Here is an 11,625-nt window from a genome sequence, read left to right on the forward strand (position 1 = left end):
TAAATAATTTGGATGAAAATTTATATTACATTGCTACACAAATTTACTTTCTGTTTTCTTATATAATATTCAATTCATTATTTTTTATTTTTCTTCAATGTTATTTTTCATAAATAAATAAATACAATAAGTTTTCTTACATTTTAATTATATTGTTCTATAGTTTTATATTTATCTGTATTACTATATGAAATTAATTAACTATTTTTGTGTTGAATAAGAGTACATAATTATATTAGAAATATAATCTTGATATATTCCAAACTTATCGTTAACTTTATAAAATAATATTATTAGTCTATTTTAAAATAATAATCTTAATTTAAAAATTTTGAAAAATAAAAAGAAAATAATTTACAGTCATTAAAGTCAAAATTTACGAAAGTTATATGAATTAAAAATTCTATATAGTTAAATAAGTTATAATATTAAAAAATAAATTTATAATGTTATAGATATTAAAAACATAATTGTCTTCTTCGCAGCCTTCTCGTGTTTCCATCTTCAATGTTTAATTTTTTATTGTACAACCTTGAACAAAAAATTGAAGGCTTCTTCATTAGCATCAAAATTGAACTCAAAATCAAAGTAGATTACAAATAAAAGCAGAGACATACGATTTTGTGTTCTTGGTAGTTGACCAGTTGGTGAGTTCAGTTATTACTTGTATTTTATTTGTCTGTTTTTCATTGAATTTGGGATAATCTTTTGACTCCCTAAGACATCCTCTATCTGTCTCTCTTTCTGTATTTCTCTGTCTCCCTTTCTTTTTCTCTCTGCCTCTATTTTTACTTCATTCTGCCTCTGCTTACACTGGTTAGAGATCTTCATTTGCTTATGATACTGAATTTGTTTCCTTTTCTTCTGTAATTGGTTGTTGGGTATGCATGTCTTTTGATTGGCTTGTTAAATTCACATGTGGTGGTTTGAATTAATAAAAAACTGAATCTTTAACACCCATTTCTTTCCTTTTTTCTTTTCATTTTTCTTTCATAATTTCAGTAGTTCCATTGCAATTTTGATGATCTACTCTGGTTGCCCTTTTGGGTGATTGAGTTTCCTTAATTGGGTTTTGTATTTCAGACTGTAATAATGATTCATATTTCTTTACTTTTATGAAACAGTTCTTTGTGCCTAATGAAGGGTGGCATTTAAAAATTAAATACTAATCTTGAGAAATTGAGAAAGAAAAGGAGTTTCTGGCTTTGAAGGGCTCTGTTATGATGACCTAGGAATTTAAGGCTTGTTGCAGACTTGAGTTCTGAAAAGATTGAAATACAGCAGTAATTTTGAGGAGTTGTGAAATTTTGTAGTGTTAAGATTTGAAGGCAAAAGAGAAATACTGTCAATGTGTCAAGCTTGATGAGTTTTAAATGAGGAGAGATAAAATTAATCATTTGCTAGATATGTTTCATCTGTGACCTACACAAATTTCTGTGTTGGATGGTTGCAGCAGTAACATTTATCAATGATTTTTTTATTTTGAAGTTATCAATATGGTCACTGCATATGTTATGACCTAGAAAACAAAATTGAGCCTTTAAATTTTGTTGGTTTTCTCATATATGTTACTAATAAGACAGACTTTGATTTTTGTATGAAAGCCATCTTGTACAGTCTTTGATCATGTTTTTTTGGTTGTTGGTAGCACAGGAACAATGTCTGACAAAATCACAGCTGAAAACCTTATTGAAAGCCTTGTGGACACATTTGTTGAGAAGAAAAAATCTGTACCATTCTTTGAGGGTGATAAGTCAGATTCAGTGGGTTCCCAGATCAATAGACTGTTTGGACGTGAGAAACCAGTGCACCATATTTTAGGGGGTGGAAAATGTATGGTATTTAAACTATTTACTTCTCTATAAGTTCCTTTAGGAGAATAGAGTAAGAAAAAAAATGAAATAACTTTTTCATAAACAAAAATCAGCTTATACTGTATTAGCATTAACGTCTCCCATTATAAGCAATTTCATAGAAGTTCTCCCATTAACGTCTCCAAACTTTATTTTAACTTATCCATAACTAATTATATTTTATTAAGAAATTTGGTTTTCCCTTTTGTTTTCCTCTTCTAAAAGTGCTCACAGATAAATCTATTTAATCATATACTGTATTAGCATTAACTAAACCATTTAAATAATCTTTTGTGTTTGCCTTTGAATGTCATAGCTGCTGATGTTTTGTTATGGAGGAACAAGAAGATTTCTGCAAGTGTTTTAACTAGTGCAACGGTTATATGGGTGCTTTTTGAATGGCTTAACTACCATTTTCTTACTCTTTTATGCTTTGCATTGGTTATTGTTATGCTTGCACAGTTTCTATGGTCAAATGCTTCTGGCTTTTTCAACAGGTTATTCATGCATCTTTACCTCTTTTTGTTTTCTTTTCATCAATGTTACCCAACTTTTCAGCTTTAACTAAGTATGATTAGTTGTTTATGTTAACAGACTGCCATCTGATGTACCCCGTCTTGTTCTCCCAGAAGAACTGTTTGTGAATATTGCAACTGTAGTTGGTGGTGAGGTCAACCGGGGCTTGAGATTTCTTCAAGATGCTGCTTGTGGAGGAAACCTGAAGCAATTTCTTATTGTATGTTTGCATTTATGTTCAAACACTTTGGTATTGTCATGTATAGTTTCTTTAGTTTCTGACTTTTGTGTTTGCATCAGGACTTGCTTTTCATTTAATTCATTTACTTTGGAGTTTTCTGCATAGTTTTTAAATAGTTATGTTATTTATACCTGCCAATTTTCATGGCACATGCTTGTTTGATCTTTTCTTAATGTGAGGCTCTATGTTGGTCTAACATTGACAATACCATTATATTCCCTATATTCTTACATAGTTTTAGTCTGTTTAGATCAATGACAGGATCTTCCATGCCAAATCACTGAAAGCGAAGCCACTTTAGAGTCAATTAAGAGTGTTTCAATTTATATCTTTATATTAATGTTTGTTGAAATAGGTGAATATTTTGATTATATTGTTATAAAAGAAATGACATGAGTCAATCTGCTTTTATTTTACTATAATGAATATATAATATAAATTAAAAGATCAAAACATTTTTTAGTGAGTTAATGCACCTAATTCACAAATCCATGGTAAGTTGAGCCAGGTTATAAAATTTCTAGCTCGCTGAAGTTGGTTTGAGCTGACTTATTTTTAGATCAACCTGTAGTGAGTTAGTCCATATAAGTCGGGTTGACTTACTTTGACAGCGGGTGAAGCTGTGACAAATAAATGAATAGATTTGTTGCTTTTTCTTGATTTGGGGTATCATATTTACATAGCAAATTAACAATTGGAATGGTTGATATCTTGAATTCACACCATAACAGAGCAGTTCCACCACCTACCTCTTGTTTTTAACCATTTACATACCTAAAAAATGAATTTATTTCTACATGTAGTAAAGAAAAAAAGACATATTTCTCCATGGAGTTTGTGATCAATGGTCAAAACTTCCCCAGGTTGTAGGAGCTTTGTTTGCTGGTGCTGTGATTGGAAGCTGGTGCAATTTCATATCTGTCATCTATATTGGTGAGAGACCTGCCTTCTTCTTTTGATGGATTCATTATTCCTTTGATTTATAAATTGTTCAACATTCTTTTGTATCTAACACTTTCTTTATAACACACTCTCTACTATTAGTTGAAACTTATTGAAAATTGCAAATTTTGATGAGTCTCACTTAATATGTTTTTCCTGATTTGAAAGTAGAAGCTACTGAAATCTGTGATTTCTAATAATTTTCAGTGAATAATAGTAGACTTTAGAAAGATAGTAAAATGTTCCTTTGCTTTTATTATTAGGATTATTACAGCTTTGTGACTTAGCCATTGTAGGGGTGAGGTTGTATACATTTGAGCTTCCCTAGAGCCACACCATTGGTCTGCAAATTTGAAAAACTGTTATATGTTTCAACTAATAAGTAAAAACAGTTACTTTGGCCTTCAAAAGTGTAATTTTAGTCTTGTGATTAGAAAACCCCCTACATAACATAATTACTATATTATTTTGGTCTTTAGATTTGATCCCTTTTTGTCATTTTAAATTTTAATCTCTGAACTTAACCATTTATTATTATTTTAGCCCCTAAAACTAGCCATTTATGATCATTTTAGTCATGAATTTGGATTTGGATTCTGTGTTGAGGTTTGGGTGTTATTCCTGTGCTGAACCTTCAATATACACTTATGGAGACTGTGATTTTGATATTTTAAGTGTAGTTAGCTTTACAAATCAGAATGACAATGTGTCATGTAAAGGGTCTCTAACTTTTTTTTTAAAATTTGTTATTATAAATAAATAAATATTAAAACATATTTAATTATATCAATATTTTTAAAATTTTCAATTGATTAATTAATGCCTCTAATTAGATAAATTAAAATAGTTATTACATTTGCATTAAAATATTCTATTATAATTAATAATTAGAATTTAATTTATAAGTGTAAATGATTTAATTTATATTATTATTACATATTTGAAAATATAATATAAGAAAGCTAATTTTTTAAATTATCTTTTATTTTAATTTTTCATTTAGAAAGAAAAGGGGTGAGAATCCCCTTTTGATTTTCCAATTTATCATCAAAACATGTTCTCAGGTTGAAAATTTTAACACGATTGAGATGTTGTGATCTGTTTTGCCACCTGTATGTAGGTTATACCTTATTGCTGAGATAATATTTTTCTTTGCCATGATTGATTGATGAGGAAAGATTTTTTGCTCTTAGGTTTTGTTGCAGCACATACCCTTCCAGTTTTCTATGAAAAGTATGAGGATGAAGTTGACAACTTTGTGTACAAGGTTTTTGGTCAGATGCAACATCACTACAGAAATCTTGATGCTAGTGTGCTCAGCAAAATCCCCAAGGGAAAAGGGAAGAAACATGAATAGGCTTCTCTTTATGGCTTATGTTAATTAATTTGAAATTCAATGTCCATTTCAGCACATTAAGGTACATGGGGTGTTGAAATAAGGTAACAAACCACCAAAATATTTCTCCAAATATGAATGATATTTAGTAGAATAAATAAAATTGCATTTATTCTTGCTGTTTCAACTATAAACTGCAATTCAACTCAGCATATGGTTAATTTTGTTAAGTTCAATGTATCTATTTAGATAATTTTTCATAAACACTTGTGAAAAAGGAACAATCAAAAGGATAAATAATTTTTTCACTTGTTGGAATCTAGTTTATATATAAGTTAATTTATGAAAGTGATCTCACGATAACTTTATTAAATTTTCATACTAAAAGTTTGTGTGGAGAGATTCTTCATAAGTATTTATAGGAAAGAAAAATAAGAAATAAACGAAATATTGTTTTTTCAAAAGTTAAAATTAAACTATTTAGAAGTTAAAAAAGAAGTTAAAGCAGCTATCTGAATTTTTTTTATAAATTAATTTTTGCTCAAATTAATTTTGATTTATTGTTAAAACATATTTCATATATGTTTGGAAGTGTTTATAGAAAAGTTGACCCATTCAAAAATACCGTTAAAATTTTTATAAACAATGATGAATAAATTATTGGTTGGTTGACTATTAATCACCATCATAACCATATGTATGGAAATTTATTTAAAAAAAAAACAACGCTTTTGTTTATTATTTTTCTTATTATGAGGGAATGAATTACTTGGAGTAGATAAAAGAAGGCATAATTCATCACTTGGTCCCTAGTTTTGTACTTTGTCTTCAAAGTCATCCTACATTTCAAAAAAAATTCAGTAATATTCCATATTTGGTAAAAAATAGTTCAAAATGGTTCTTTTGACTTACAATGTTAAAAATATAATCATCTGGCCAAAAGTGGATGAGATGTCTAGTTTTGTAATATGTGGCAGAGGTCAATTAAGATGTACATTTTAAAAATAAAAATTAATCTCGTGGAAAAAGTTTAACAAAGGGTTAAATGAAATCGTGGTTGTACCGTTTCGCTTGTTGTGTGCCCATCATCTACCTTTTCTTCACCTTCATCATCACCCTAAACCTCCATACATACATTATCACATCTCACCTATACAAATAGAGAAACAACAACCCATTACCCATTTCTTCATCCCGAACCCGCAATCAATACACCATTCTAGCACCATCATTTTTCAAGTTCAATGCATACACAATAACACTCTCGAAATCTACCCGGTCATCATCCAAAATCTTCATTCTGTTTTCCTTTCTCCTTTGTCCATTCACGCATAGATAATACAAAAAACAAAGGGGAGTCACCATTCCACCACCACCCAACACAATGAATGCTGTAATCACAAATCAATTAAAAACAAGGAGCAAGGTAAGGAGAATTCCCAAATTGCAAGATAATGAACACCAAAACCTAAAAAGTGAAATTAATCCAAGAAAAGGAAACTCAATTCGCAAACAAAGAAAAGAACCCCAAAACGTAAAAATCAACCCTGATTCAAAACCCTAATATGAAATCCTTGAAATTTGCAAGATCTGAAACACAAGAAAAGGAAACCCAAAACGCTGCAATTTGAAATCCCCTTCTTGTGAAACACTCTCGAACCGAAACGAAAAAGGAGGAGAAACCCTATGTTGCGTCTTCAAGTTGGAGATTTTCACAACATTGATCTGACCTATGTTGCGTTTTCTAGGAATCACCAAGCCACTTTCAATTGAAGACTAGAAATCGCCAATGAATTCTAAGGTAAGGGTAATTTCATTTAACTCTTAAACCTTGCTCACATCATTAATTTTTTTTAATTTACACCTTCAAATATATCAAACGTGCCACCTATTGCAAAAATTGTACAAATCATTCAGTTTTGGTCACGGAGACAATTGTATCGTCATGTTTTTAACGCCGTAAGCCAAAAGGACCATTTTAAACCGATTTTTACGAAATATTAAATATTACTGAACTTTTTTAAAAGATAGAACGACTTTGAACACCGAAACTAAAAACTAAACGATAAATTAAGCCATAAAAGAATACAAAAATACACTTTAAAAGAACGTTCTTGCATCATTCCAAAGAGCCTCGCATTATCGTGCTTTGTGAGATTGAAGGAGTGAGGACTATGACATTGTAAAGTAGAATGGTGGCACAAGGCATCGAAATTCAACAATTATTGAACTTTAATTTTTATTCTTGAATATAATGCACACTTCATAACATGACTCTATGTATGATAAGCAGAGGCGTATTTAGATTCAAACTTTTCCATGCTTTAACAAAAGAGACGAGGAATACAGAGAGATAATAGTTTACTAGTTCTAAACATTTGAAGGGTTTGTTAAATAATGGTTCTTTTATTACTCTAAAAAAATTGGTGTCATATATAATATATTATATTTATATTATTTTCATATATATATATATTTATATATATTTTATATATTTTGTTGAAAATATTTAATATAATTTAAAAAGTTGTTAAAATCATTTATGAACTATTAATTTTATGAATAAATGTTATTTATGGATTAATGATTTTATGTTTACTATGAATTATTATTTTATTTAATCAAATTTATTACAATCTATTCTATTTTCTTTTTTTTATTCATAGATACTACTTATTGCATGATAAAAAAACACAATAAAAAAACAACTTATCTAAAACTGTTTTGAGTCATTTATTCTATATTGTCTTTAAAACGATGATTTTAATAAGGTTTAGAAATCTTTACACTCAATTGATTTCACGGTTTGTGTATCTTTGAAAGAAACGTATAATATTTTGTGACCGATGTAGTAAAAATGACGTCGACTATAATCCAAATACAACGTCCAACCCCAAATCACCATGAATACAAACAATCATTAGTAACACAGCATCCACTGAGACTTCTCACTACACTTCCCCATGCATATATGAGGTCGGATTTCTCCCACATTCGACATCAACATAAACCTCCATTTTTTATAATTACAGTTTTAAAGCCTTGAATAACCTCTATATCTCCATTTATAAAAATTTCTCATAACAACTCCCTCTGTTAACCTTTTTTCTTTAGCTTTCTATTAGCTCCTTCAAGGTTACAAAAATGAGCCATTTCTTTGTAGTTTGATTCTTTGTCATGGTGAAAAGCTTGAAGGAATGATAGAAATTCAAAGAAAAAGGTTGATAGATTTGGATTTCGCACCCTTTCAAAACGTTACACCTCCATTCACCAAAGTTTTGCTTTCCTACAAAGCTTTCTTAATCAAATTCATTTTGATATCTTTTTGTCTTTGTTTTTCTATTAACTCCTTCAAGTTCACAAAAGCAAGACATTTCTTTGTCTTTGATTCAACGTCATTATGAAATGTTTTTGTGATGATTGAAGGTATGATAGAAAAATAGAGCAAAAAGTTAACAGATATGGATTTCAAAATCCTTCTACATTTTAACTAACCCATGGAACTTTTGGTGGTTTGATTTTCATTTAGTGGTATTATGTATTTGTTTTGGTCTTGTTTTCACTTTTGAACTTACGTTCTGTAAAAATGGATTTCTTTTAGAAATCCTTCAAGGTGTTTTCGTCGAATCCTTATAGCGTTCAACGTCCCATTGTATATATGATTCAATTTTTAAGTTTCTTGAAGTTATTTTCTACACAATCAGTGGATCTGATTTATTGTAGAAAGCAACTCTAGAAAAAATTAATAAATGAATCATTCAAATTTGTTTGAAACAACAACATTTATCAAGACTAACCAAATGCTCTTTCCCTTGCACAGATAACGTCGAGTACTGTCCAAATTCGACATGAATATCTTCGTTTCTAACAATAACATTTATCATGACCAACAAACTGCCTTTTTCCATATAAAGTAAACGTCGAGTAGTGTCCAAATTCGACATGAATTTGTTTGTTTGAAACAACATTTATCAAGACTAACGAAATGCTCTTTCCCATGCACAGATAACGTCGAATACTTTCCAAATTCAATGTGAATATCTTCGTTTTTTAACAACAACATTTATCATGACCAATAAACTGTCTTTTCCATATAAAGTAGTGTCGAGTAACGTCCAAATGTAACGTCAAAGTACACGTCCATTTTCTTTAAATATAGTTTTGGATCTCTAGAAATCTTCTAGACCTCCACGTATAAAATTTTTCGTAACTTGTTCCTTTGTTAACATTTTGTCTTTGGTTTTCTCTTAGGTCTTTCAAGGTCACAAAAGTTTTTCTGATGCATGAAGGAGTAATAGAAATCCAAAGAAAAAAGCTAAAAAATTTGGATTTCATTTCAAGTCCCTTTGAAAACCTACACTACAGAGCTCCGTAACCAAATTCATTTTAACTTTTTCCGTTGGTTTTCCATCGATTCCTCCACTAAACGAAGACATTTCTTTGTTAACGATGAAGGCATGGTGGAAAACCAGAGGAAAATGTTAACACTTATGAATTTCAAAAACATTCTCCATTTTGCTGTTTTTTTCTTATTTATTTCCTATGTTTCGTTATAATGTATTCATTCTTGTTTCATGTTCATTTTTGACGCTATGTTTTGTAAAAGTGGATTTCTTTTAGAAACCCTCTATGATATAGGATGCCGGCTAGGAAGCGAATTCGACGTCAAACCTTTGAAATACATTACCAGGGAACTTAAAAAATGAATAAACTTCAAACCTTTGTCTTCAAGTTGTTTCCACCTTATAAGATATTAGTTAGCTCTGAAATCTAATGGTAGAAAACAACTTCAAAACAATATAAAAAATAAATCATACATTGCTAAATGATGAAGTTGAATGTTAAGACCTCGACAAGTGTACCGAATCGTATCAAGTAATAATAAATGGTAAAACCAAGTATCGTTTCCCAAGAGACTCACGGCACTAGACAGTCATGTAATTACTTAACTAATTAAGACTATGAAGAACAATTTAGGGTTTTTAAATGCAAAAACAAGAAAGTAAATATGAATGCACTTTTGATTAATTGAGAAAAACACAAAGGTGAATGAATGATATTTGAAATTATGAGATGAATATGTTGTTGGGGTTTAGATATCACCTAGTTTACTCTCATGCATATACAAATTCGTCTTCTTCATTCAATTGTTAACATCACTTTCTAAATTACTTAAAACCCGATCCCTCGGCGAAGAAAGCCTATCCTTAATTACTAGATGATAACAGTTGAAAAACTGTTATTTTCATGCTTAAAATTGATACTAAAAACAACCTTTAACACTTAGAAACTAGCTTGAAATCATGCTTTTGGTCATATTTTTAGAAATAAGAGAGCTGGACAGGTTTATGCTTGATTTTAGTGTTTTTGTGCAGGTTTTAAGGTGAATTTGGTGAAAGAAGTGAAGAAGGATAGAGATGGAATCAGAAAAGACATCAAAAAGTGCAAAAGGAGAAGCCGCAACTGCCGCTCAGCAGCAGTTTACCGCTGAGCGCACTCAGGCAGTCACGTTGGCTCCGCTGAGGGGTGAAAAGGTCGTTGAGGGGAGAAAAACAACTCACGCACTTACCGCTGAGTGGTAGTTTACCGCTGAGCGGCACTATTTTGGGCTTGGGCCTAATTTTCTGTATTTTTAGAATAATATATAAGCTTTAGGACGTCCTAGGGTTTGTATCTTTGGCAGAGACGAAGCAAACACTCTCTTTTCCACCCCTTGAAGGAAGATCTTGGATGCTCAGGCTACCTTCTCCTCTTTCTAGGGTTCTATCTTTCTTTCATTCATTATTGTTCATCTAGTTTCCCCATGAATATGGTGAACTAAACCTTGTATTGTTGTTGGGGAATCAATGTAGTCTTGTGAAACTCTCATATATGGAATTTGATTTAATGTCTTATATTAAGATATATGCTTTCTTTCATCTTTAGCTAGGGTTTTTCCTCTTTGCTTATTGCTTGCTTTGTTTAACTCATTCATTGCCATGATTATTGATTTTGTCGATACGGGAACGTACGGGGAAGTCTAGATCCGGGGAATTTCTCCCAATAGCATATTGGTTGCCTTTAAGCTCCTGCACTTTAAGAACTAATTACTAGGAATGCTAGGAATTGTATGAACTCGTAATTAAGGATAGGCCTTCTTGCAAGGTGATTTCGAGAGTGGCATTAGCATTGATGATAAGAATGATGAATTCCTAAAAGTATATGAGAGTGGATAAGATGAAATTGATAACCCCAACAACATACTCATCCATCTAATTCATTGAAGTGTTTGTATTCTGTTTTTCTCCATTGATCAAATTTATGCATACATATTTAATTACTGTCTCTTGCATTAAAACCTAAAATCAATTTGTTCTTAAGTCTTAAATAATCAACAAATCATATAGCTAACTAGGCCGTGAGTCCTTTGGGAGAACGATACTTGGTCTTACCGAGTTTTATTACTTGATACAATTCGGTCACACTTGCCGATTGTTAAACAAGTTTGTGGCGCCGTTTTTCGGTGTTCATAAATTTGTCATCACTAGACTACAATCCCTTGCATCCCTAATAATTAATTCTGCTTTACGATTAGAAGCTTAAGACGACCAATCCTCCTATCCGGGCAATATTGCTCTTAGGAGAGATTCTCCAGATAATGGTTTCTAGGTAGTTCCCAATAACGAAGAAGACCATAAATTCATGCCATGAATGATCAAAACATAACAAGCATAGAGCAAAGGAGAAAATCCCTAACA

At 30.8% G+C, this 11,625-nt stretch overlaps 1 protein-coding gene across 4 annotated transcripts; it reads left to right on the forward strand.

The window, feature by feature from the left end:
- Nucleotides 1-488: 488 nt before the first annotated feature.
- LOC124837764 (reticulon-like protein B8) lies at nt 489-5,075 on the forward strand. 4 transcript variants are annotated; one of them, XM_047313227.2, is made up of 6 exons: nt 489-647; nt 1,649-1,833; nt 2,170-2,350; nt 2,448-2,589; nt 3,474-3,543; nt 4,746-5,075. In XM_047313227.2, the coding sequence occupies exons 2-6, from the start codon at nt 1,659-1,661 to the stop codon at nt 4,907-4,909; spliced, it is 732 nt and encodes a 243-aa protein (XP_047169183.1). In that variant the 5' UTR covers nt 489-647; nt 1,649-1,658; the 3' UTR covers nt 4,910-5,075. The 4 variants fall into 4 exon arrangements, with proteins under 4 accessions (XP_047169183.1, XP_047169182.1, XP_047169185.1 ...); XM_047313226.2 differs by having other exon boundaries at nt 490-647; nt 1,654-1,833; XM_047313229.2 differs by lacking the exon at nt 489-647 and adding an exon at nt 684-816.
- The last annotated feature ends 6,550 nt before the right edge of the window (nt 5,076-11,625 follow it).

Source organism: Vigna umbellata, chromosome 5, assembly GCF_029865625.1.
Source record: "Vigna umbellata cultivar VRB3 chromosome 5, Vumbellata_1.0, whole genome shotgun sequence".
Classification (NCBI taxonomy): Eukaryota; Viridiplantae; Streptophyta; class Magnoliopsida; order Fabales; family Fabaceae; genus Vigna; species Vigna umbellata.

Coding starts and splice junctions, on each gene's coding strand:
- LOC124837764 (XM_047313227.2), top strand. CDS start 1,659: ATGTCTGACAAAATCACAGCTGAAAACCTTATTGAAAGCCTTGTGGAC. Junction 2,590..3,473: donor ACCTGAAGCAATTTCTTATT/GTATGTTTGCAT, acceptor AAACTTCCCCAG/GTTGTAGGAGCTTTGTTTGC. Junction 3,544..4,745: donor CATATCTGTCATCTATATTG/GTGAGAGACCTG, acceptor TTTTGCTCTTAG/GTTTTGTTGCAGCACATACC.